The 27,590-nt window shown below is 38.7% G+C and overlaps 1 protein-coding gene across 9 annotated transcripts in view; it reads left to right on the top strand.

The window, feature by feature from the left end:
- The window catches only part of CFAP20DC (CFAP20 domain containing), an 80,297-nt gene that overhangs the window by 21,902 nt on the left and 30,805 nt on the right, over window positions 1–27,590 (top strand). For 8 of the 9 annotated variants that reach the window (XM_080605791.1, XM_080605793.1, XM_080605787.1 and 5 more), the window contains 8 exons: window positions 3–117; window positions 2,232–2,388; window positions 5,053–5,217; window positions 7,687–7,823; window positions 9,131–9,344; window positions 9,901–10,047; window positions 13,707–14,038; window positions 23,641–24,054. In XM_080605791.1, coding sequence (XP_080461917.1) covers window positions 3–117; window positions 2,232–2,388; window positions 5,053–5,217; window positions 7,687–7,823; window positions 9,131–9,344; window positions 9,901–10,047; window positions 13,707–14,038; window positions 23,641–24,054 — 1,681 coding nt within the window. The remainder of the gene's footprint in view (window positions 1–2; window positions 118–2,231; window positions 2,389–5,052; window positions 5,218–7,686; window positions 7,824–9,130; window positions 9,345–9,900; window positions 10,048–13,706; window positions 14,039–23,640; window positions 24,055–27,590) is intronic. The other variant, XM_080605792.1, reaches the window with a different exon arrangement.

A 27,590-nucleotide genomic window follows, 5' to 3' on the forward strand; every position in this document is an offset into this window, starting at 1 on the left:
AGGATAACTGATTTAGGAAATATTAAAAGAAGATTGTATTTATCAACGGTCCACAAGGAGTTGTCTGTAACCCCTCTGCATGCAAAAATTCCTCTACATATGATCAAGCGCAAAATAGTAGGTACTTTGGGAACATTCCTTGAACTGTGGTTGAGCAGACTTTTTTAGCAAAAGGATTTCATTTATGTCTACAGATCTGCTGAAATTACTGTTTGTTTTAGAATGCAGTTCCTGTCAATTCACAGTAAGTCTATGTCCCATCTACTGGATGGTATCAGAACCACTTCATACTTCTACTCTTCCACCCTTCTTCTTCTGTGAAGAATTCGTTCCCATTTTCCATGATTAATACTGATTATGATGTGTTTATCTGTCACTTTTACTGTCTATTCAGCCTGTGTACAAGTTCTCTATGTCCCTAATTCTTCTCTTTAGTGCTCCTGTTCACATGTACCTTCTCCTGTAGTGACCTTTTGTAACATTTGCTGGAGCTGCAGCTTTCAACTGTAGCTGATGGCTACTTTCATGTGCTTCAGGATTCTCCAGATTCTAGAATATATAAAACACTGTATATTTTAAACTGAAGAAAATAAAACAATGGCCATCACCTTCTCCCCTGCATTCTTCTCTCCCATACCCAGCCCCAGCATATGATAATACCTGTCAAGATGGAAAACCTGAGAGGTTACCATATAACCTTCTAAAGACTCAAATCTCAAATGCTGCTTTAGAAAGTACTTTGAAGATGTGAATAGTTAGATTTCAACTAGATAACAATTACTACATTAAAGGGTTGTGGATTTGAGGCTAGACATGGGAGAGAATATTTTACAGAAGCCTCTGAAGTTATGACTTATTTTAAGGCAGTTTAGCTGAAGACTGCCATGATAATTTTACATTTCAGGAGTTTTCTACTTTCTGGAAAGATCTGATTTTTAAAAAAAATTAATATGCATCAGATCATACCCATGAAGTTGCCATTATTTCAGCATCCACTGAAATGAAATTATTCTTCTTCAGTATGATTTCAGTTAGTTGCTCTTGGTCTCAGGCTAGCAGAAATGTTTCAAGATTAAAGTATGCATTAATGTATATTAAATTAAATTCAATCAGAATATGAACTTCAGTTATGTATTTTAATTTAAATAATCAAAGATTTGTTGGAGACCTAAATGCTCTGTTCAATTATAATGACAAAATATTTTAATAATCTTAACCCTATACCCTTAAAAGGCCATAACTCTTAAAGAGTAGGTTTGTATTTCTTAGAGTATATGGATACAGAATAATCTGTCTTCTTTTAAGTGGTTATCTCCCTTTTTAGTTTACAGCTTTTACTTAAAGGAGGGGGTATAGTACTTTCAGTGACTAAGTAGGTCTTTTACAAGGCTATGATAGTTTAACTTATTTTATACCTTAGCTGATTAGCTGCTCGTTCTGTATTATAAAAAACAGCAATATGCAATGTTCAAATGGAAAAAAAAAGAGAATTTTAAGAGCTACTGGAATAGTGCAGGAGAGTGTAAGACACTGATGTTACTGTTCTAACAGTGTTTCCTGAAACAAACAGAACAATTATCTGATGAGAATTAAAATATATATTTAAGTGGGATTGTCAGCAACCTAGTTAGTTGTCATTATTTGCTTAGTCTTCCTGAAATGTCTTAAAGGAGTGGGTAACATTTATTATAAATAAGAAGTAATTTTAAGATCTTATGGTACACTGGGGTCTTGTCCATACTGGAAATTTGCCTGAGTGTATAAGGGACACAAGCTTGGGAGAGGTCATTTTTTATGAATTTCAAAAAAATAAATAAAAAAATCTCCGAGTACAAGTATAACCTTTGGAGCATTTAAGCATTTAAGTACATAAGTAACTTACAAAGTAATGTTGTTGTTTTTTTTTTCCAGAAAACCTTCAATAAATACATTTTCTTACAAGTTGCTTACTTTGAAATAGCTACAAAACATATTGTGGATATGCTAGGGAACTGAGTTCACTTGGACTGGCAGTCAGTAGGTCATATGTAGTGATTTGTTCATATAAATAATTGTCATAAAAGCAAATACAGAAATACCTTTTTTAATATCAAAATGTTATGCATTATGGATCACAGCCTGTGAAATCTAATACTCTGCAGAGGCTTCATTTATTGATAACTATACACTATTACTCTTCTGCAATGATTAGTGTTTGGGTTTTATTAAAGAATATTGTTTCTTTTTTCTAGTGGTGCAATATGTGTATTGACTTGGTAGCATTCACCAGTGAAATATTCAGAGGAGCAGTCTTCCAGTCTTTGGATGGAATTATTATTTCAGCTAACTGTAAGCTGAGAAAGATCTTCACTTTAAAATCCAAGCCTCAAGATACAGCCGAGGAGGATGGTGTGTTATAATTACTTTGTAGACTTAATCATAACTGTTCATATTATAAAATCAAAAGCTTCTTGGTCATCAGATTTGCAGTTCAAAAGATTACACGATTTTGTGAAAATTAAAGTGACAGTGCAGCATATTAAATCTGTTGGATTTCAGGTGACAAATAAATGTGTACTCATCTGCTTAAGCATGGAATACATTAAAAGTATTTTATTGAAGAAATTCTGGTAAGTTTTATCAAGTAGACAACTTGCTTTAATGACAGTATTTTACACTGATAGAAGGCTTTGGCCAAGAAGAGGGTATCTGAAAAGAGAGAGCATTTGACTGGTACTTATTTTCTTTGTTTTGGAGTTTAGGAGCAGATGGAGGATTTCTTTTTAAATAATCCAAAACAAAACTTCAACAAAACAGTATTGTATGAAGCTATCATAAATACCTCTATGTGATCTCTAGTCCATTTATCCTATGGTGTCGTTTTTTATCGGGAAAGTAATTTTGGTGGTGGACTGAAAAATGAGAGATTATAATAGAGGAGGTTATTGGTCAAAGCCTACCCGTCACCAAACCAGGATCAAAATCCTGAATCATTATTTTCCAAGGGAGAGAACTTCATTCCTCATTGGTATTTACAGTAATAGAGGAGGAGTTGAAAAAACACAACTGACACTTTCTTATTTAGAAGAAGCCTAGGTCAAATTCAGCTTCAATTTCATTCAGATTTTCATCTTGTGGCTTTCAAAGGACATACCAGAAAAAAAGGGTTCTGTTTTCTGAAGGAGGGATGTTTAGCAGATGGGTAGCAGTATTGTAAGTGTAACAACATTTATCTTCCATTTGGAAAACCTAAACCAATATGGGAGAGTAATCATTGTGATTCCTCTGGTGAGCTTGGAAGAAAAATATTAATTCACTAAGTGACTACAGAGAGAATCCACTAAATTCTCAGTGGAATGTGCAGTTAGAGACATCACTGGCTTTAATTTAATTCAGTTCCATCAATGCATTATTTTCTCTCGTCCATTCTAAACAGTTTTTAAAATGCACATAAATGGTCTAAATGAGTTCCAAAATTCAAAAATGTAGTTAACATAATGAGTAGACAGCTTTAATGAACTGTAGGCATGGTAAAATACTGCATTTTTAATTACTGGATTATCAATTCTATGATTATTACACAGCTGGTGGGCATTAGTATTTTCTGTGTGATTATGAATTTCCTTATCTAGGCAAGTTTTAAAATTAGGTTACAGCTCAAGGTTTTGGCTGCATTAAAATAGCTGTATACTTCATACCCAATTACAGAAAAACAATAGACATTTTTTGTTATTAATTAATTTTCAGTTAACAATCATGATTTGATAAACCTTTTTTCCTCTCAGATGACTGGGACTTGATCAGTTCAGCTCCATTTAGTGCAGTGACATCGTAACTTTTAATGAGGGTCAAGTTCTTTGCTTAAACCTCCTCAGCGGTGGGAGTAGTGATTTCAAAGTGTAATGCATTATTCTTTTGTAGTAGCTTATATACACTGTGTTTTGTATTCTTAAAATAATAGCAAATGGAAAGGAAAAACCACGTATACTAGGAAATTATTTCTAAATCAGATGATTGAGATGGAACAGGAAAGAAGAATTACCTTTGCCCTGTGATACTGAGGCGTATACACTTGATATATATACATAGTTGCCAGTTTCCGTATAATCCTAAGGTTACATTGTGTGTTGTTGTTTTTTCTAACAAAGTATTGTCGTACTGTGGTAAATAAATAATATACAGGCTTGGTGAAAAACAAGTAGCTAGCATTTATCTTGTTTAAATAAATGTGTCCACTGCTGAAATACGGCATGAGACAACTGAATTTTTGTTAGGTTCCTAATTCTTGATCCATTATTCATGTTTAGCTTTGGGTTTATATATTCCTCTTCTTATCGGAGGAAAATAGGATAATTAGCTCACTATAGTCTAGTCTTCTAAAAATTGGTAAGAATTTACCTCAGGACTTCAGGAAGGGTTCTGACTCTGAAATCATTTCTTCATAGAAAATAACTTTCATAAACTCAGTTTATATGGGTTATCAAAGGGAAAGCAGAGACAATCAGATCATGTTCTACTAGTACCTGCTGTCACAAGAACAGATAGGTCAACAGCTTTTTGGTTTAGTGTAAAAGAAGTGTAATGGTATCCAAAGTTTGGAATTAAAACTTGTCAAAATCTTTATTTGCATATATGGGACTTTACTATTTACCACTTCCATCCCACTGATACCAGTGCCATTTTCAGATGATCACTTTGTCTGAAAATCAGTATAGCAGTATTAGAATTAGAGTGTAATTGTAATAAAATATTAGCAAAATGTATTTTATGCTTATGTTTCACTTGTTCACTTGCCAAATCAAATAATTTGTTTTACTTTGACTATTCCATACATTAGTATGTAATTTTTTAGTTTAAATTTTTCAGAATTTTTGATCTAAAAAACAAACAAAAAATAATCTTAAAAATTAACATTTATTGTCTTAAAATTAACAATTATAGCAAAGTTTTCAAATTACTGTCATCTATTAAATTGTTACAATATTTGTAATCTAATAAACTAATAGTGTAAAACCAATTTAATTCCATCGAGTGATCTGTGAATGAAGTAAAGCCCATGTTTTTTGATTCTAGGTATGTGCTTTGTTCCATTTACACCATATGAGACCATAGATGTTATTCCTCGAACCTGCCAGCTAAATACAGATGTGCCACAAGTTACACAATTGCTGAACTTGGCTAAAATTCACAAGCCAGAAGTAAAATGCAGGAGTTATCCAGTAACAATGCAAGAAACAGGTATTCTAATGTACTAAAATGCTGTGAATATGATCAAATACAAATAACATACAAATAACAGATTTTTTTTCTGCAAAAGTGCATGTTAAAATTTTCCAATGTCTTAAAATACATCACAACCCTTGTACAACTGTAATAGCATGAGCACACAGACACATGTTTATTCTATAGTTTCAGAGATGTGTGTGCAGCCTGAACAATTCTTATTCAAGCGTGGGATTTATAATAACAATAATTATGAGGTATGTCTTTCAAATGTACATTAAAGTGAGGCTGTTCAGTTTTTACACTTCTTTGAAAAGTACGTTTATACGTGTTCGTTTACAGTAACAAAACTCATCTAAGAATATGACCAAGAATATTCTCCACTATTCTGAAATGAATAGGAAGGGGTTTAGATTTTTGCTTCAAGTAAGATCATTGATGTATTTACTTATTTAAATTAGATTCAGGTTTTTTTTATATGCAAGTACCATTATTGTGATACTAAAGGGCAAATAATATTTTAAAGTGTTATTGCCCTACAAGTAGTCATGCCAAAATTGTGTTGTGAAGTTTAATTACAAGTTTGCTTTTTAAATAGCAAAAGAAACTGGAATTCAGCCACTTGGTGACAGCATTCAAAAACCATACATTTTTTGGCTAGGTTGTCAAAACAAGAGGGACTGTAAAACTTAAATGAGTACAATAGTGTGAGCGATATATTTAAAAAAAAAAAAAAAAGTTTGTTTGAAACAAGTCTCCTAGTTAAACCTCAAGTTTTGCCATCCAGACTACGAAGATACATATCCCTTATATAGAAATATAGTAACATAATTAACCGTAACATCCCTGGCCTGTGTGAAAATGAAGTGTTTTCAGCTTAAAGTTTAACCTTTATTTTTAATCTTATGTTATGAACATAGCATATGTTCTTCCAGACATGCATTTTAAAGTTCCGAAGTCAGGCCTTCTTGATAATGGAAGCTTTGGTACGTTTAAATACACTTCAATTGGAAAATGTTCTTTTTAGCCACTAAACTTCTCATTTATTTGATAATCAAAAGCCCAAATTATTTTTAGTCTCATCCACTTTTAATTACACATATTATTTCATTATGCCATCAACACACTGTTATGTGTTGATGTAGGTAATTAATTGCAGTCAATTAATGTGTTCATAAACAGAGATTTTCATGCAAATCAGCTTTTATAATTGGAGCTAATAACATCCCAAGGTAGTCAGCAAATTAAAGAAATTGATGTTGGGTCATCTAATCTTGTGAAATGGCAGCTGTTAGGAGGAACCAAATGTCACATCAGGAACAAAGGAAAAAGCTAATGGAAGAAAGTGCCTTCTTTTGTGCTTATTAGTACAGTAAATTACAATATTTGGTTGCTAATGCATGATCTTTTTTTCATTTCCTTGATGACAATGGAAATAAAGCTTATCTTAAATGAAGACTAAACAATTCTATGAAAAATGCTTAAGACAATGTACAAAATGTTGTTCCTACTTTTTTTTCTATCCACTTCTCAGAAGTGATAGCAATTTAACACTCAAGTTATAGCAAGAAAAAAAAGCTGCATACATTATAAATTTTAATTATAAATTAATGTGAAGGTACCCTTATTTTTTATTAGCTCTGAAAAGGAGAATTCACTGACAATCATGAAGAATAAAGAGGAAAAGGAAAAAAGATTATTACATGCAGTTCTGGCACCCTGGTGATAAAATTACCTTAATACATAACTATTTTACTGTCCGTACCTTTTAAATTTTACTCAAAACATTCACATGCATTTCATGATTACTTTTACATGTGTGGCAGACCATTTGGCATTTTCTGTTTGAAAATAGTTACAGAAGTATATTTAGAAGTATATCTAGATTTTAAACAGTAAAAAATGCCATGAAAGTGCTAGAACATTTTAACAGGACTAGTGCACCTTTGCAATATTAGGGTTCAGCCCTGGCAATGCAATAGATTCATTAACTTCAAAAAGAAAACTTCATGGAAATATTTCTATGTGAGCTGTGTGTGATACATTGAGAATATTGCCTCAGTTCTATTTCTTATTTATTATTTTTTGTTTTGTTATTTATTAATTAGAGCTGTTTTTTCTTCCTGTGTAAAGTTAGATTTTCATTGAAGTTCTGCAGAAATCATGAAAAAAGAAAAAAAAACAGTTTATAAATAGCCCCTTTTTAAATAAATCTTTAAAGCAAGGAGATTAGAAATATGTCTATATAATAGACCAACATTTTCTTGCCTGTATATTGACACACTTTTATAAAATGTGTGTTTGCTTTGAGTAAAAAGATAGTGAACTTTGACTACATATTTCTAGGGATTGTGCTATAAAGGAACATAATTTTTGTGTATGTGTAGTGTTCATAATTCTTTCATTTCAGTCGATTTTTAAAGGTATTAATATTTATTCTTTATAAGTACCGTAATATATTTTTGAAACTACTATTTTTCTTAGGATGCTTGATTAATAGCGGAAAAGGCAATATACGCAGCAATAAAACTCAAGACGTATCACATATTGCATTTGGATCAAAGATCCTTGGACCACCTCCATCTTCAAACAGAAGAGTCAGTACAAGGGTATCTGGAGAGGTAAGAAGGCTTAAATTATGATGAAACCACTGCCTTTTCTACAAAGGAAGAGATGGGCAAACAAACGGGAGAGTCATACTGAAAGTTTATTTCAGAACTGATAGGAAGCTGCATCTAGAGTACTGTGTTCAGTTGTGGGCCTTGAATACAAGAGAGGCACTCTAAAATCCAGTGGAGGGCAAATAAAATGCTTGAGTGGCTACAGCATGTGGCATGGGAAGAGAAGCTGAAGGAGCTGGGTTTGTGCAGCCTGCAGAAGAGCAAGCTAAGGGAGAGTCTAGTTTCTCTAGTTGTTCTCAACCATCTACTGCAAGGTTATGGAGAAGACAGGGCCAGATACTTCTAAGACTTCTATAGTGAAAGGGCAAGAAGCAGCCGGCCCAAATTGCAACAGAGAAGCTTTGACTGCAAATACGGAAAAATAAAATTCGTTAAGGACTAGGACAGAATACTAGGAAGTCTGTGGAATTTCAAAACTTTCAAAGCTAGCAACACAACTGGAGCACAACCTGATCTAATTTCATCATTAGCATTCTTTTGAGTGGTAGCCTACGGTGGCCTTTTGCTACTGAAATTATCCTGTGTTTTCCCATCATTATTATTTTTCTGTTTGTTTGGTGGTTTGGTGGTTTTCGGTTGATTTTTTTTTTTTTTTGGTTCTAAACTGCTAACATTTGTGCATGTGTATGTATAAATATTTTTTTCTTATAATATAAGCTATGATGCAGAACAGAAACCTTATCTTGGTATGCTAGATGATGGTCAGCTATACAGTAGCCTATGTGATACAAACAATGCCGGGGGAGACATAACTGGTCTCACTCTGCTAACAAGCAATATTCAGGTGTTGGGAATCTGGTGAGGAGTAACATTCCCAATTTAACATGGTCAGGAGGAGATCTAGCCAAATAAAGAAGTAGACTATTCTATAGGAATTCAACTGAAATCTAAGATGGAAAGCAAGATTCCTTTCTCCAAATAAAGGGCTTCTTCTGAGGTCTAGAATAGCCATAAGTCTCACTGTCTTTTTATCCAGATAGTAAATTTTGATTTTTTTTTCCTTACTTTGCTTTGCTTTGTTTTCCTTTCGTTCAGTGGAAACAAAAAATCTGCCTGTTAGTAGACTGTAAAGATTGAAGATACCACACAAAACTGTACCTACCATAAAGTTTCCTTAAAAGATGATTTAAAAAAAAATGGGGAACATTTATTCCAAAATAAACTTAGTTCAAAATCTGTGTTTAGCTCTGAGTAGTTTGAAAGAGTTATATCTTTATCTTTCATTAAGAAAAATATTATCTTTCAAGGTAACAAGGACTGTGGGTAGCAAAAGTAATAGATCATGCCGACTTCAAAGTTCAGGAAAAGGAACTGAATCCCGACTTCAAAGTTCAGGAAAAAGAACTGAATCCCTACAAGACATCAAGAGATTGGAGCTGTCGTTCTCACCATGCAATGATTCTTTAGATCAAGGAGGCAAAAGAAATACTCACCGAACAGCTGAAGATGTACGTCAAAATGGTAAGAGCGTAAAGTGAAGCATATATAAAGAGTTCACAAACTGCCAAAATTCTTTCATGATTCTGACTTAGAATGTAAAATGTAATTCTCAGTTTTTCTCATCCTTTATCTACCTTGTTAATTACTGAAGGCATTTATGTTAAATAATGGCTTGTTCTCCTGCATGAGCATGAAAAAAATGCTCATTCTCTCTGTAGGTATTTTAAGTATTTGAGCCAGGGACCACCACCTGCTTGCAGTAGCTACGTAGTATAAACATATTCCTCTTACCCTCATGATATGTATATATTTAATTTTGATTACTTTGCAGGTTTTGCAAGCCTTTTTTTTTTTATAATTTCTATAGTATGTCTTCCTTCTGTACATAGTCAGTGTTAAATTTTGACTTTTTTATATCTGTCATTATTCCTGCTGCCCCACAAGATTCCCATGCTTTCTAGAAGATATTTGTATACCAGAACAATTCTCTGTATGCTGTTCTTCCATGCCTCTTGTAAGAAAAGCATACAATATGAGTGTTCACAGGTATTTAACAAGTGTCTGGATTACATTTCAGACTCTGCGATTCAGACTCAGAAAATGTCTGAGAATGGAAGAGCAGATTTTCAGCTCCCCTCACCACAAGATCTATCACCAGACAAGAACAATCATGGAAGATTATGTATAAAAAATGCAGCCCAAAACACGTGGGAGATAACCAGTGGTATGGTGCTAATTTTATGTTATTTTACATCTCAGTTCTGTGTGGGGTAGGGGACTATTTGTTATAAATTTCAAAGGACTCAGAAGCAGTTCACATAAAATATAAATGTATGTGCTGCAGGGATTATGAAAATCAAACACCCTGCAACAGAATTGCTTTTGAGCATTGATAAAGATTTGTAGGATTAAGCAAAGTACCAGAGCAGTGAATGAATAAAAAAGAAAAAACTCCATGCTTTCATGATTAAGGGAAAGAACTAAAAATAATTTATTCTTTAAATCACTATTAAATTTAACACTAAAGATTCCAAACATCGAATGTATGAGAAGAGGTAAGTATTGAGGGTATCTATTATGATATCCATGTAATATCAGGGTTTGTGTTTTTTTTTTGTTTTGTTTTTGAAGTTCAGTGGTGAATTTTCTTTATTTTTTTCTTATTAATTATTTCTGGATTAATATGTTTTGAAGAACTTCCCATAGGCAACCTGTTCATCAAGGAAAGTCTGCTATGCTCTGTTATGAACTTCCTCCAAAGATGGCAGCGGAAAAAACTTGATCTCAAAGAATGATAAGCATACTTTGTGGAAAAGTTCACAGGGAAGGGGGGGAAATTCAAAAGCAGAAACATCAGACAAAAAATGAGGAACATAATAATTTTAAATAAAACTACACCATGCAACATATGTATAAAATATACTGACATTATCAGATGAGAGAACTCCTACTCCTTCTTACCAACCATTTAACATTTGAATTCACATTTTAAGTACCTTTCTAATCAAAGCAAAGAAAAAGTATTTTCTGTGATGACTTCTCTCGTAGCAGCTGTTTATGCACATTGTCAGAATTGTAAGCCATAAACCTCAGGACTGATGTTCTAGTCAGGAAACTCCAAAAACTTGATCTTGTCCCACAGGCGTGGTTCGGTGGCAGTGACTCTGCCAAAAGCATCATCCTGATACTTCTGACAATGTATTAATGTACACACCTATGACAAGTTGTTGGCACAAAACCACTTTCCTAAGCAAGTGCAAAACTTAAATATTTTCTGGCTCCCCTTTTATATTGTAGTTGAAACAAGTTGTATCAACAAGAATCTGTCATACACTACTCTTTTCTTATAAGCAGGAATTTAGTATTCTTGAGCCCTGTGCAGCCATCGTCATCTTGGGACAGCACGGTAATTGTTGTGCCATTAGCCTGAGCAAATATTAATTTAAGTTTCATGGGTGGAGGGGAGCTTTCATAAGTGATTTTCTTATTACTTTAGAGGTTGTTCACTGCTATTTATAATACCTTCTAGATTTATCACTGAGCTCAAATCAACATAACTTCTGTAGCAGGTGCACAGCACAGTACCTTTAGAAAGGTAAATTATTTTTAAGCAACGGAAAAAATAAAATGAGGGAGTATTGTTTATAGTTTGCCGATCTTATTTATGCAATGTTGGAACCTTCTTTAAAATGTTAGGCTGCAGTTGGAAGCTTTACCATAAGTCTGACTGTGTAGAAGAACTAATGAGATGTTTAGGTGATCATTCTTGCATTTATCTTGTTTGCTGCAATATTGTGATTACATAGTAATTTACATATTTTGCTAAGAAGATACTCTAAATTGTTCATTACAATTGACATGGAAATGCGGAGTTAAAAAGAAATTCCAGTATATTTTGTGGCTGTGAGATAATAGGATTTGGTTTGGTCCAAAACACTCCGTATCTTTCACTTGTAGACTATTAACAAAATGCTACACTGATTACAGGTTACAGAAGTTGCTGAACTCCATAGCTAGTGTAAAACGTCATTTGAAAGACTTGCAGACTTAATGTTTTCTCTTATGGTTTCAGTTTTATTTGCATATGACCTCTTAGATGTAATTGCAATTACCTGCCTAATGTCAGATGAGTGACACAATCTTGAGTGATCAAAGAGAGGAGAATTCTGCTGTTGTATGCTCCTTTGAAAAACTTGTAGTTATTGATCAAAACAAAAGGTTGTTGGGTTTACACAAACAAAGGGTAGTTCTTAAAAGCTTTGAATAGTGTCACTCATTACTCATTTCTTGACATTAAAAAAAAGTCCAAAATATTTGTGAAATAAATTGCATTACTTACATGTTCATCTTGCAATTCTTACAGTCTCTTTCAGCCTCTTACAGCTTAAAAATAAATGAGATGTCTGTATATTTACTAAATACACCTTTCTATGTATAATTGGCAATGGTATACTAGGTTACTTTAAACTAGCAGGACTATCTAATATAAAAAGAGATTACATTAAGAGCCTCGAGGCTTCTGACTACAGATTGTCTTCATTTAGAGACCGAAAAATAGTGTCCTCTGGAACAAGTAGGTGCAAGCCGTGAATGCACAAGACGTGTTAAGTCCCTTCTTTCCACCTAGTTCCTAGTACAAACTGCTGTTTAGGATGTTAACTGTAGTTCAGTAGTTTCACTAGCAACTTTCAGTAAACCAGAAGAACCAGAGCAACACAGTAAGACAGCTGTTCCTGCTGGCATTCTCATTCTCTTCTGTTTGCCTTCATTTATGGTAGTTCAGAAACTTTTTTTTTCCCAAAGCTGCTTCATGTGCCCGGAGTGGTAAATATTTCTAACAAAACTAAGAAAGAATTGAATGCCATAGTAAGTTTACTCCGTTCTGTGACAGCAAGCATTTTATTATTGCAGTTCTACTTTATTATTACATTTTTAGTGTTTTTTATTGAGGCTTTTTTAATATGGTTGGTGGTAACCTTGTTTTATGGAGCCAGAAAGTTTCCAGATTAGTGAATAATCCACACCACACTACCTTTAATGAAGATAAGGGAGTATTGCATACTTTAGCAATTCTCCTTTTCTCAGATGCTATTTGAGATTGGTTTTAATCAATCAAATTGACATTTTTTTCTATACTATCATTCCAAACAGTAAAATATAATTTAACAATGAGAATATAAAAATGGTCTTTTCATGTTTATCTGGTGCACTCAATCTTTAAATCCATTTCTGTAGTTTATTGTTTGTTTTAAAATTGGTAGATTAGTACAGCCTGCATTCGGGGAAACTTGGTGAAACAGATATCTTCATACGTTTTTCATGTCATGCTATTTTTCATCAGAGCTATAGTTTGAAATTGAGATTTAAACCATAGGTACTAAACATAAAAGAAAGTGTAGAATTTCAACAATAAAGAAGCAGCAGACTGTAATATTGTGAACTTTCCACCAAGTATTTGTGATTTTGGGGGGGGGGGGGGGGGGGGGAATGTCAGCCACAAAACAAATGCCTATGGAAGATCAATTGCCAAATTTAATACAATTATGTTTTCCTAGAATGTAACTCAGTTGTACAGTTTCAAGTCTTCACAGCTAAGTAGTTTCAGATTTGGAAATTGCAGGTTTGCATGTCACATATCTTAGCCTGCAGCTTTTTTAAGCTATGATCAGGAAACATTTTGATTGACCTTGCCTCTCTTAGAAAGCAGCCTGATCTCTTTCACTGCATCCTCATCACTCTTCCAAATGTATGAATTTGATAATCAGAATATCTGTGTAAAAAAAAAATTATTTTCTGTACAGCTTCCAGAGGGAAAAAAAAATGTGATCAGTATAAAAATACAATTTATATGTTTTACATTGCAGTAAAAATTTTACATTTCAGATGAATGGGTGTTTCCAGAAAGTTTCAAGGAGAGTGTTCAGTTGGATAAGAGTGGACAGTTTGTAACTACTCAAGATTCAGCCTGCCATAATTTAACCTCACCACAAAATGCCTCTGCTGAACATCATAGCAATGAAACAGGTGATCACCACGTGAATCATAAAGAGATTTTCACATTTTCATCAAGACCTCGGTCAGCTCCTCATGGGAAATCTCCAAATAGGTCACCAGAACATTGCATTTTCCCTTTGGATTTGAAGCAAGACAGTAACCAAGTCCATGGGGAAATCCAGGTTGCAGATAACTTTCAAGGAACTGACAGCAGTGAAGAGGTAAGCCACTTTGCACATGTAATTCTTGATAAAGTAGTCTTCATCCTAAAACTCCTAGGATGAGATTCTGTCTTCACTGTAGACAGGAAGGATTAATCATCTCTTCCCTATATACCTACCAGTAGATTTGTCTCTGTCAGGTTGCTGTGTCTAACTGAGTACAGGGGTGAAAATGAAGGTATTCCCTCTGTAACAGGTGGACAAAAGAAACCTAACTCTCTGTCAGCCCCCATGTCAGTAGATACATGTAAGTATGCTTTGAGCATCCTTACAACAGAAAAGATTTTAGGAAAGCCTGCATTGTAGATTTCAGCAAGACATATGTCTGTTATGGTTGAATGAGTGTGCAGTAAATAAGGCTTCACTGTGCCTTTTAGAACTGTAAGCAGGGGCTGTTTTGCTCACCGACATTGTCAAAAGTAAATTAAGAAATTTCATCTGTTTAAAGTCACTTGATGATTGGTATTTCTTCTTTATATCTGTTGTGGTTTAACCCGGCTGGCAGCTAAACACCACACAGCCGTTCGCTCACCCTCCCCCCTCCCTCTCTGGGATGGGGGGAGAGAAACGGGAAAGTGAAGCCTGTGAGTTGAGATAAAGACAGTTTATTAAGACAGGAAAATAATAATAACAATAATAATAATAATAGTGATAATGGTAATAGTATTAACAATAATAATGTGTAAGAAAACAAGTGATGCACAATGCAATTGCTCACCACCCGCTGACCGATGCCCAGCCTATTCCCGAGCAGCCGGCCCCCCCACCCCGGCCAGCCACCCCTATATATTGTTTAGCATGACGTCAGATGGTATGGAATACCCCTTTGGCCAGTTTGGGTCAGCTGTCCTGGGTCTGTCCCCTCCCAGCTCCTGCTGCACCCCCAGCCTGCTCGCTGGCAGGACAGAGCGAGAAGCCGAAAAGTCCTTGGCCTGGTGTAAACACTGCTCTGCAACAATTAAAACATCAGCATGTTATCAGCGCTCTTCTCATCCTAATCCAAAACATAGCACCCTACCAGCTACTATGAGGGAACATTAACTCTGTCCTAACTGGAACCAGGACAGATATCCACCCCTTATTCCATACCATTTATGTCATGCTCAGGTTACACTCTGTCCAATACATTCTAATTAATCACCATTTTCATCTATGATATATAGCAATCATGGTAGTGATGACATACATTATTATATAATAATTAACATACTACAATTCAACTCATGGGCTATTCTCACCCAGTATCAAATCCCCTTGAGGTACACACCGGACCTCCCCATTCTTTTGCATTACCCACCAAGTGCATCCAGGTCCCTGAGCAAAAGCAATTCCACGAATGGGTTTGCCTTTTCCTGAGGCAGGAGTAGCCCAGACTGTTTTACCCAGCATGTTTCTTACGTGCACTACAGGAACTTTATCCCCTTCTACAGTGCGTAACAGGTTTGATTGGGCAGGTCCAGCTCGGTTGGCAGATCCCCTGGTATTGACTAACCAGGTGGCCTTTGCCAAATGTGTATCCCAATTTTTGAATGTCCCAGCACCCATTGCTTTCAGTGTAGTCTTCAACAGTCCATTGTATCGTTCAACTTTTCCAGAGGCTGGTGCATGATAGGGGATGTGATACACCCACTCAATACCATGTTCTTTGGCCCAAGTGTCTATAAGGTTGTTTCGGAAATGAGTCCCGTTGTCTGACTCAATTCTCTCTGGGGTGCCATGTCGCCATAAGACTTGCTTTTCAAGGCCCAGGATAGTGTTCCGGGCGGTGGCATGGGGCACAGGATATGTTTCCAGCCATCCGGTGGTTGCTTCCACCATTGTAAGTACGTGGCGCTTGCCATTGCGGGTTTGAGGGAGTGTGATGTAATCAATCTGCCAGGCCTCTCCATATTTATATTTCAGCCATCGTCCTCCATACCAAAGAGGTTTTGACCGTTTGGCTTGCTTGATTGCAGCACATGTTTCACAGTCATGAATAACCTGTGCTATAGTGTCCATGGTCAGGTCCACCCCTCGATCACGAGCCCATCTGTAGGTTGCATCTCTACCTTGATGGCCTGAGGTGTCATGGGCCCATCGGGCTATAAATAATTCACCTTTATGTTGCCAGTCCAGGTCCACCTGAGCCACTTCAATCTTAGCAGCCTGATCCACCTGCTGGTTGTTTTGGTGTTCTTCAGTAGCCCGATTCTTGGGCACATGAGCATCTACATGGCGTACCTTTACAACCAGGTTCTCTACCCGGGCAGCAATATCTTGCCACAATGCCGCAGCCCAGATGGGCTTGCCCCTGCGCTGCCAGTTGTTCTGCTTCCATTGCTGTAACCACCCCCACAGGGCATTTGCTACCATCCATGAATCAGTATAGAGATAGAGAACTGGCCACTTTTCTCGTTCAGCAATATCTAAAGCCAGCTGAATGGCTTTTACTTCTGCAAACTGACTCGATTCACCTTCTCCCTCAGCAGCTTCTGCAACTCGTCGTGTAGGACTCCATACAGCAGCTTTCCATCTCCGATGCTTTCCCACAATACGACAGGACCCGTCAGTGAACAAGGCATATTTCTTCTCATTTTCCGGTAGCTTGTTGTACAGGGGGGCTTCTTCAGCACGAACCACCTCCTCCTCTGGTGATATCCCAAAGTATTTGCCTTCTGGCCAGTCCATAATCACCTCCAAGATTCCTGGGCGACTGGGGTTTCCTATTCGAGCCCGCTGAGTAATCAGTGCAACCCACTTGCTCCATGTAGCATCAGTTGCATGATGCGTAGAGGGGACCCTTCCTTTGAACATCCAGCCTAGTACCGGCAGTCGGGGTGCCAGGAGGAGCTGCGCTTCAGTACCGACCACTTCCGAAGCAGATCGAACTCCTTCATATGCTGCCAATATCTCCTTTTCAGTTGGAGTATAGCGGGCTTCAGATCCTCTGTATCCCCGACTCCAAAACCCCAGGGGTCGACCTCGAGTTTCCCCAGGTTCTTTCTGCCAGAGGCTCCAGGTGGGACCATTCTCTCCGGCTGCGGTGTAGAGCACATTCTTTACATCTGGTCCTGTTCGGACTGGCCCGAGGGCTACTGCATGAACTATTTCCTGCTTAATTTGTTCAAAGGCTTGTCGTTGCTCAGGGCCCCATTCAAAAGCATTCTTCTTACGGGTTACTTGGTAGAGCGGGTTTACAATCAGACTGTAATTTGGAATATGCATTCTCCAAAACCCCACGACACCTAGGAAAGTTTGTGTTTCTTTTTTGCTAGTTGGTGGAGACATAGCTGTTATTTTGTTGATCACATCCATTGGGATTTGACGGCGTCCATCTTGCCATTTTATTCCTAAAAACTGGATCTCTCGTGCAGGTCCTTTAACTTTATTCTGTTTTATGGCAAAACCGGCCTTCAGAAGGATTTGGACTATTTTCTTCCCTTTCTCGAAAACTTCTTCTGCAGTGTCACCCCACACAATGATGTCATCGATGTACTGCAGGTGTTCAGGAGCTTCCCCCTGCTCCAGCGCAGACTGGATCAGTCCATGGCAAATGGTAGGGCTGTGTTTCCACCCCTGGGGCAGCCGATTCCAAGTATATTGGACTCCCCTCCAAGTGAAAGCAAACTGTGGCCTGCACTGTGCTGCTAGAGGGATGGAGAAAAATGCATTAGCGATATCAATTGTGGCATACCACTTGGCTGCCTTTGATTCCAGTTCATACTGGAGTTCTAGCATGTCCGGCACTGCAGCACTCAGTGGTGGCGTGACTTCGTTCAGGCCACGATAGTCCACTGTTAGTCTCCACTCACCATTAGACTTTCGCACTGGCCATATGGGACTATTAAAAGGTGAATGAGTCTTGCTGATCACTCCTTGGCTCTCCAGTTGACGAATTAGCTTATGGATGGGACTCAGGGAGTCTCGGTTGGTGCGATATTGCCGCCGGTGCACAGTTGTGGTAGCGATCGGCACTTGCTGTTCTTCAACCCTCAGCAACCCCACAACAGAAGGGTCCTCTGAGAGACCAGGCAAGGTAGACAACTGTTTAATGTCCTCTGTCTCCAAAGCAGCTATGCCAAAAGCCCAGCGGAACCCTTTTGGGTCCTTGAAATATCCTCTTCTAAGATAGTCTATGCCAAGGATGCACGGAGCATCTGGGCCAGTCACAATACGGTGCTTTTGCCACTCATTACCGGTTAGACTCACTTCAGCCTCCAATACAGTTAACTGCTGGGATCCCCCCGTCACACCATAAATACAGATGGGCTCTGGCCCTTTATAGCTTGATGGCATTAGAGTACATTGTGCACCGGTGTCTACCAAAGCCTTATACTTCTGTGCGTCTGACGTGCCAGGCCATCGAATCCACACAGTCCAATAAACTCGATTGTCCCTTTCCTCCCCCTGGCTGGAGGCAGGGCCCCTCTAGTCCTGGTCAGAATCTTCATTTCTGTGTTTAAAGGACTGCCTGCTGGAAGTTGGAGCAGCAAACCTTTCAGAGAACTCCTTTTTCCCAATTGTTTTCCTTTGCAATTCACGTACCCGTGCCTCTAGGGTCGCAGTAGATTTTCCATCCCATTTTCTCATGTCCTCTCCATGGTCACGTAGGTAAAACCACAGGGTGGCGCGGTGTGTGTGCCCACCATATTGTCTTCCTTGCATAGATGAACGTTTACCCCTAATAGCTGAGACACTGGTTTGTACAGGTGGGGAGGAAAATAAACTCTCTTTAAGTTGGTGGATCTCTTCAGAAAGTTTCTCCAAGGTATTCTCTTTTAGCTGGTGGACACTAGTTCGTTCAGGTGAAGGGGAAGATAATCTTTCTTCAAGTTGGTGGATCTTTTCAGAAAGTTTCTCCAAAGCATTCTCTTTTAGCTGGTGGACACTGGTTCGTTCAGGTGAAGGGGAAGATAATCTTTCTTCAAGTTGGTGGATCTTTTCAGAAAGTTTCTCCAAAGCATTCTCTTTTAGCTGGTGGACACTGGTTCGTTCAGGTGAAGGGGAAGATAATCTTTCTTCAAGTTGGTGGATCTTTTCAGAAAGTTTCTCTAAAGCATTCTCTTTTAGCTGGTGGACACTGGTTCGTTCAGGTGGAGGGGAAGATAAATTCTCTTTAAGTTGGTGGACCTCTTCAGAGAGTTTCTCCACAGCTGAGACACAGGCCTTTAGGGAAGAGGAGAGATTTCCTTCGTACTGCCGGAGTATTTTAGTCACTTCATTCACTGTGGGATTCTCCTCCGTTTTCCAGGCTAGTATTGCCAATGAGTTGGCATATGATGATGGGGCACTCCGTACAAACTTCCGCCACATGGGTGGTGTACACTGGACTGCATCTGGATCTGCGGATGTTTGTGCGTCATCTAGGTCCTTATAAATTACTTCCCGTACGGCCAATTCCCTCAGGTACTGAATTCCCTTCTCCATGGTGGTCCATTTGCTTGGTAAACATACAAGTTCTTCCTTGAAGAGATACCTTTCCTTCACAGCTGACAGGAGACGCCTCCAGAGGCTGCGAGATTGTGCTCCATCTCCAATTGCTTTGTCAATGCATGCGTCCCTAGCAAGGGATCCCAGCCGCCTGGCTTCCTTGCCCTCCAATTCCACATAATTGGCTCCCGTGTCCCAGCACCGGAGCAGCCAGGTGACAAGCTGCTCGCCTATACAGCGACCAAAATCTTTTCGCACATCTCGTAGCTCACGCTGGTATAGAGTCCGGGTAATTACTGTTGATTTTTCGACATCCTCATCCTCATCTTCAGTCTTCTGCACCTTTGATGGCCGGTGTAGAGTCCGGGTAGTTACTGTTGATTTTCCGACATCCTCATCCTCATCTTCAGTCTCCTGCACCTTTGATGGCTGGTATGGAGTCCGGGTAGTTACTGTTGATTTTTCGCCATCCTCATCCTCATCTTCAGTCTCCTGCACCTTTGATGGCCCAGCCTCGTCTTCACTTCGCCCAGACTTAGCAGAAGACTGTCTGCGTTTTAAACGACCTGAGCCTCTATACCATTTTTTCACCTTGTCTACAGGGGCAACTTGCACTGCTACAGCTCGTTTCTCTGACCCAGCCACAGGGTCTGCCACAGGGGTTGGAATACCCTCTGCGGGGTCAACTTGCACTGCTACAGCTCGTTTCTCTGACCCAGACACAGGGTCTGCCACAGGGCTTGGAATACACTCTGCGGGGTCAACTTGCACTGCTACAGCTCGTTTCTCTGACCCAGACACAGGGTCTGCCACAGGGCTTGGGATACCCTCTGCGGGGTCAACTTGCACTGCTACAGCTCGTTTCTCTGACCCAGCCACAGGAGTGGGAGCAGCTGCACGAGCTGGGGCAGCTGCAGGAGCTGGGGCAGCTGCAGGAGCTGGAGCGGCTGCAGGGGCTGGAGCTGGAGCGGCTGCAGGAGCCGGAACGGCTGCAGGAGCTGGAGCTGGAGCGGCTGCAGGAGCTGGAGCGGCTGCAGGAGCTGGAGCTGGAGTAGCTGCAGGAGCTGGAGCTGGAGCGGCTGCAGGAGCTGGAGCGGCTGCAGGAACTGGAACTGGAACGGCTGCAGGAGCTGGAGCTGGAGTAGCTGCAGGAGCTGGAACTGGAGCGGCTGCAGGAGCTGGAGCGGCTGCAGGAGCTGGAGCTGGAGTAGCTGCAGGAGCTGGAACTGGAGCGGCTGCAGGAGCTGGAGCTGGAGCTGGAGCGGCTGCAGGAGCTGGAGCTGGAGTAGCTGCAGGAGCTGGAACTGGAGCGGCTGCAGGAGCTGCAGCTGGAGTAGCTGCAGGAGCTGGAACTGGAGCGGCTGCAGGAGCTGGAGCGGCTGCAGGAGCTGCAGCTGGAGTAGCTGCAGGAGCTGGAACTGGAGCGGCTGCAGGAGCTGGAGCTGGAGTAGCTGCAGGAGCTGGAACTGGAGCGGCTGCAGGAGCTGCAGCTGGAGCGGCTGCAGGAGCTGGAGCTAGGTTGCTAATAACATCAATTGCAGCTCGATAGGCACAAGCCAGACCCCAGCACGCTACAGTGATTTGTGTCACTTTGGAACTGCCAGAGTCATGACACCTTTTTTTCAAGCATTCTGCCAGCTTTTTAGGATTTTGCAGTTGTTCAGGGGTGAATGTCCAAAACACTGGAGGTGACCACTGCTCTAGAAACCTGCCCATATCCTCCCACACTCCCTGCCACTCGCAACTACCCCGCCTCAAGACAGATCTCCGGATGAGATTCCTAAGTAGTTGTTTAACCCTCCACAAAATCTGAAGCGCATTCAGGAGACATAACAACAAGAGCAGGCTGGTCTGAGTATCCCAAGGATATTCAACATCTCGGAGAACCACCGTAACTAACTCGGGGGATAAGAGGGTGGTGGTGAAGGAGAAAGGGAGAGTGAACAGGTAGGGAAACATGTCTTCCCCTGTCCCCTTCACAGATTGGCTCCCTAACGAAAACAGGCAATAGGTGTAATTGCTAATAGTTTCCGAGATATGGGTTCCAAAGTATAGAGTCGACGTCAGTGCTGAGTACAAATACCAGGTTAAAGTCGTGACCAGATATTTCATCATTTCATAAGCCATTGTTACACCGCACAGTACCATAACAATCTTAAACCAGGGCCCGGAAAGGATAAACAGTGCAACAGGGAGCACATACAGAAAGTAACGCACCATAAAACTCAATTTGGAATACAGGTACAGCAGACTGGAGATTAAGGCAATCAACATCGTGACTAGCAACTATTAAGCAGGTCCAATACTTATACCAATTTTAGTTTAACACACTCTGGTCAGATTTGTCGATATCTCAACCCTTCGGGCCCCACGTTGGGCGCCAAAAAGACTGTTGTGGTTTAACCCGGCTGGCAGCTAAACACCACACAGCCGTTCGCTCACCCTCCCCCCTCCCTCTCTGGGATGGGGGGAGAGAAACGGGAAAGTGAAGCCTGTGAGTTGAGATAAAGACAGTTTATTAAGACAGGAAAATAATAATAACAATAATAATAATAATAGTGATAATGGTAATAGTATTAACAATAATAATGTGTAAGAAAACAAGTGATGCACAATGCAATTGCTCACCACCCGCTGACCGATGCCCAGCCTATTCCCGAGCAGCCGGCCCCCCCACCCCGGCCAGCCACCCCTATATATTGTTTAGCATGACGTCAGATGGTATGGAATACCCCTTTGGCCAGTTTGGGTCAGCTGTCCTGGGTCTGTCCCCTCCCAGCTCCTGCTGCACCCCCAGCCTGCTCGCTGGCAGGACAGAGCGAGAAGCCGAAAAGTCCTTGGCCTGGTGTAAACACTGCTCTGCAACAATTAAAACATCAGCATGTTATCAGCGCTCTTCTCATCCTAATCCAAAACATAGCACCCTACCAGCTACTATGAGGGAACATTAACTCTGTCCTAACTGGAACCAGGACAATATCCTATTTGAGCTATGTGAGCATTGCCAGCTTTAATTCTTTTGCAATGCAGAAATCTTTCAGCAATAAGATTAGTGAAAGAAAGGAAATATTTTTTAATATTTTTAATGTTTCACCCTGCAAACTGAAAAACACAAGTATTTGTAAAGTCCCTTTAGCATTTACCAATTAGTCACTGAAATAGTTAATTACTGTTATTCAATTGTAAGAGTCAAATAATCAGTAAAGGATAAAACGTGCTTCTTTCTGTGGAATCATTCACCGTCAAGTGGCTTATTTTGTAATTAAATACATGTCCATGCTTTCAGCCCAAATTCCTGTCAGAGACCTTTTGTAGTGAAACTTGCCATGTCAGCATTTGTAGATTCTGCCAAACCCAGAGCAAAAGCAAGAACTCTTTCTGGCCACAGGAGTCGTGTGACTGTGGCTGGTGTGCCCACATGTCAGAACACTATCAAATATGCTGTTTTGACTGTGAAGCCAAAAGTGAAGCCTTCAGTGAAGAAACTTTCTGTCCTTATGTAATTCAAAGAGTAAAGGAGTAAGATGAAGTAAGATAACATACTCGTACAAAGTCTGATAGGTAATTTCACTCTGATACCTCAGTATTAAAGCCCAGTGTACAAAGGGACTATATCCCATCTGCTCCTCATAGCGGCCCTCAAGTCATTAGAATTATCTTCTCAAAATTACATCCCAGCAAGAGCAATCAATTTTATGTATCTAGAAATTATTGTCCAACTGCCCATCTGTACGTTCTTTCTAGGAATATAGTACATCAGCAGAAGTGCTAATTCCTCAGTGAAATCATTCTCACCTTCACTACACATATGCTGTGCTATAGTTAATCAAGCAAACTTTTTTGACGTTTTTGGCACAATTTCATGATTTAATATTTATCAAATTATTCTAGAACCTACATTTATATGGCTACATATATATGGTTACCAGCATTCTAAATCTGGGCTGATGTTTTGAGAAGTGTAATCCTGTCTCCATCTTCTCCCGCTTTGGTTCACTAGTTAAGATGTAAAAATATGTTTATGGGATACTCAGAATAGCAGTTCAGAAGAGCAGACAGTTCTCAGAATCTGCAAATTTAAAATTAAGCAGTAGAAATTAAGGAGCCATTTTGAAAACTTAAGGTCAAATGTTTTATGGAAAACAGTATTGTGTGATGATGAGAGGAAATCTATCTTTGTTTCCTGAATTTAGGATGACAACAATAAATTTATCCAGGGTACTGAGAACCTAGAGATCAGTGTCAGCAGGCAAGAAACATCTGATTCAACAATTTTTGAAGAGAACACATTAAAGAGGATGCCATGGAGAAATGAATACTGGAAGAATAAGGAACACAGCAAACAAAACCTCGAGGAAACCATCTTGTCAAAACCACAGAGTTCCACTGTGAGAAAAACAGATTCTGTTATCTCTCAGAGAAGCTTAAAGCCTACCCTTTCTCTTTCTCCAACTGGAAGTAAATCTGAATTCTTTAACGTCATTCCAAATGCATCTGAAAAAACTGAAAGACCTGAAGGAGTTTCTGGTCAAATAAAACCATCAATTAGTAAGAAGTCCCTCAAGAAAATCTCAAGAGAAAATTCATATCTGACAACACAGACTTGTGTAAGTAGTTTTTACTTTGAAATTAAGTTGTTGCATTGTATAGAAAAGCTGTATGAGATGTACCCATTTACATGAAGTGAAAAATAGTGTATCTTTCATCTAGATATATTCTGGGTTCATCATAACAGTGTTTACCAAGCTCAGTCTGTTGAAAGTTGATTTTGTATTTTTTTTGTTGTGCATAAAATGGTACTCCAAATAAAACAGAAATCATAGAGGTTCATAGATAGAAATAGGTGTAATTGAGCAACTAGGATTTTGGAAATATGTGAGTTAGAAATACATTAGTAGTTTTGGTCAGAAAAGCTACAAAGGAAAATTGACAGACTTTCAATTTTTGTATTAATGAATGACCATAGAAAGATCATTACTCTAGATACTTAATAGTCTCTCTGTAACAGTCCTGACAAAAGATGAATTATGTGATTGAGGGCTAGCAGTGAGGCTGTGTCGTAGGCTAAATTGCCACACTACTAAAGGAATTGTTACATTCACAAAAGTGTTGTTTTATCCCCAGATTTTCATCCTGGATTCTCCTTACAGAAACATACAGTAATTTTAAGAACAAATTTGTCTGAAGCTAATTATGTTCTTACATACTTCCTAATAGTTAATTCTTGTCTTCTCAGCTTATATTAAATGATGTGCTTTGAATTGTGCTTTGAATGAGGAATTGGAGCTTAAGAATCAAGTGTATTCTGTAAATTGCAAATGAACAAATATGTTACCGTTCCATTTTTGGACAGAATTCTTTTAGGCTTAGAATTACTGCAGATCTATATCTTTTAACATGTGACCTCTTTTCTAAATGTGTTATGACTTGATTAGATTTATTCCTGGGCACCTGAGAATGGAACAGGCCAAGTTTGTTCTTCTGACTTCAGAGATCTATTTTTTTTCAGATATCACCTAATACTTTATGAGACTAAAGACTTATACAGCTAACAACTTCTGTCCAGCAGTGGTCAATCATAGATGCCTACGGAAAAATGTAAGGACAGATGAAGCATCCAGCAACACCTCACCAGCATGCCCTGCAGGCTTCCTGCTAGCCTTCATAGCTTAGCAATTTATTGAGCAAAAGGTGTTGTATTTGTGATAAATAACTGGGGGTGGAATTTTTTTTCCACACACTTGTATAGTTTCATTCTATGTCCATGTGGCCTTTGTCTTGGGACAACGAATTCAGAATTTAACTGCTATTTGTGGGGTAAAATAACTATCTCCTTTTATTTGTTTTTAATGCACCGTTGCATTCTAGGTGCTTTCTCATTCTTCTGTTTGTTATAAGAAATAATGAATACTCATTTTTTCATTTTTCTTACCTATGCCACTTCCTATTGTATGGCTATATATCATAATCCCCTGCAACTGCCTCTTCTGCAGATCAAGGAGTTCTATGGTATTTAGTCCCAGGCTTGCTTCTTTATGATTTTTTTGCCTTTTTTTTTTTTTCCCCAAGGATGTTGAATCCAGCTAATGCATGATCATTAATGTAAGTTATTTGGGGTCATAATATCTTCAGCAACTGCAGACCAAATGGATAGATGCCTCTCTTTTTTGTGGCTCAATGAAATAGTTATGTATGCTTTGGGAAAAAAATAACTACAGTAACATCTTGAAACATGACATTTACCTCGTTAGCATGATGGAAATGGACATCTTCCATCATTATTGTGTTTTGTGTCCTTGCTGCTTGTCTGATCTCCTTTAGGATATCACAGTCCTCATTCCAGTCAGGCGGATTTGCTGTCATTCTGCTGCTGGAATTTTAGTCCATGTTGATTCTATTACTTTTCGACGCAATTAATTTTAGTTATCAGATTTGATGGCATCCATGAAAGGGGAAGCATGGGTGACTATTTCCATGGGACAAGACTGCTACTGCTGTGACAGGGACATCTTGCAGAATGATTTTAACACCTATTTCTGGCTGCTATAGCTACTGAGGACCACACAGCAGCTAACTGTGAATATAGAATTTGGGGCATCAGACTAGGACGAAGGTTCTAGAAATCTCTTCCCACAAAAAGGAATTAAAAAAGGAAAGAAAAGGAAAAAAATGGAAAAGAAAGGAGGGGAATAGCTGGACAATTCATCATTTTTTTTATAACTGCATGATCCTCAGCACCTCTAAATTGGCTATAGTGAAACAAAAAATGTAAAACTTCATAGATGATATGCATGATCCTTTTAGAGTGTGAAGTACAAGGTACTGGCCAATGTGCTGACCTAAAAGTAAGATGGTTGTAATAGGAGCAGAAAACTGGTAAGGAGATCTATTTTAGATCTTTTTTGCTCATTTCCCTATTGATGCCAAAGAATGTCAAAATAAGAGTTATGTGTGACCTTGGGTACCTCTGAGAGAAATGCCCAGAGAAGCTGTGGATGCCCCATCTCTGGAAGTGTTCAAGGCCAGGTTGGATGGGGCTTTGAGCAACCTGGTCTAGCGGAAGGTTTCCCTGGCCATGGCCGGGGGGTTAGAATTAGATGATCTTTGGGCTCTCTTACAACCCAAATCATTCTATGATTCTATAAAATGAATTGTAAAGTTAAAAAAAAAAAAATCCTCATGTTTTTTTTCCTGCCAGACAGATTTTCTTTAGTTTTTAAAGTGTTCAATATGTTTTACAGCTTTTCTGTGAGGTTTTGTTTTAAAGCATGAAGGAAGAGAGCTGTCATTTTTCTCTACTCAATAAATAGTTGATTATTAAATTAGACAGCAGAACTATTATTATATTACACTGACTCGTAGCTTTAAATCTGTTGCATGTCATTTGATTCTTGTACGGGTTTTTTTGCAAGAACAAAGCCTATCCTCAATGTATAGAAACTGAGGTGTGACAGACTTTGCTTTATTGCTAAAAAATATAAGATGGAAGTATCTGGTGGATTTAACTCTCATACTTGATTAGATCAAGTAATATTTTTTCCCATCCAGAAGCCTTTTTTTTGGAGTTCTTTCCTACTTTTTTTTATACTAGGTCATCCTCCAGATTTGAAGCCAAATTTGAGCGCTACTGACTGCCCTTTAAGAAACGGTTGCTTATATCATTAGAAAGTGTGTCCAGCTAGCACATAATGAATGCTGTCAAACACATACTATTTTTTATTTTTATTAAAATATTTCCAATACTTTAAAAATTAATATAATAAGCTATTTGGGTATGGTCTTCTTCTGATCACATATCCATATAAGGCTTCTTTTTTTTTTTTTTTCTTATCTACTGGAGCAGTTTTGGTGGAAGAAGCTAGTGTTCTAGGTTCCTACAAGTTTCAGAAAAAGAAGTGCTGACATATAATATTGTTAACTGCAGTGAAGCAGCACTGGAGATTTTTGTTGGCTGTGAGCATGTAATTATTTTATTTCCATTTGAAACACCGTTCATTGTTTTAAGAATTATGTATGATAGGTTAGTTTTGTAAGAGTATTAGAGTGAGAGTTTACACAGAAGCAGTCTTCTAATCTGCTTGTGCAGAGGACTGGTAAAGAAAAAAAAAATGCTTAACCAGCTCTTACTGCAATCGATTTGCTA

Source organism: Anser brachyrhynchus, assembly GCF_964034855.1.
Source record: "Anser brachyrhynchus genome assembly, chromosome: 10".
Taxonomy (NCBI): Eukaryota; Metazoa; Chordata; class Aves; order Anseriformes; family Anatidae; genus Anser; species Anser brachyrhynchus.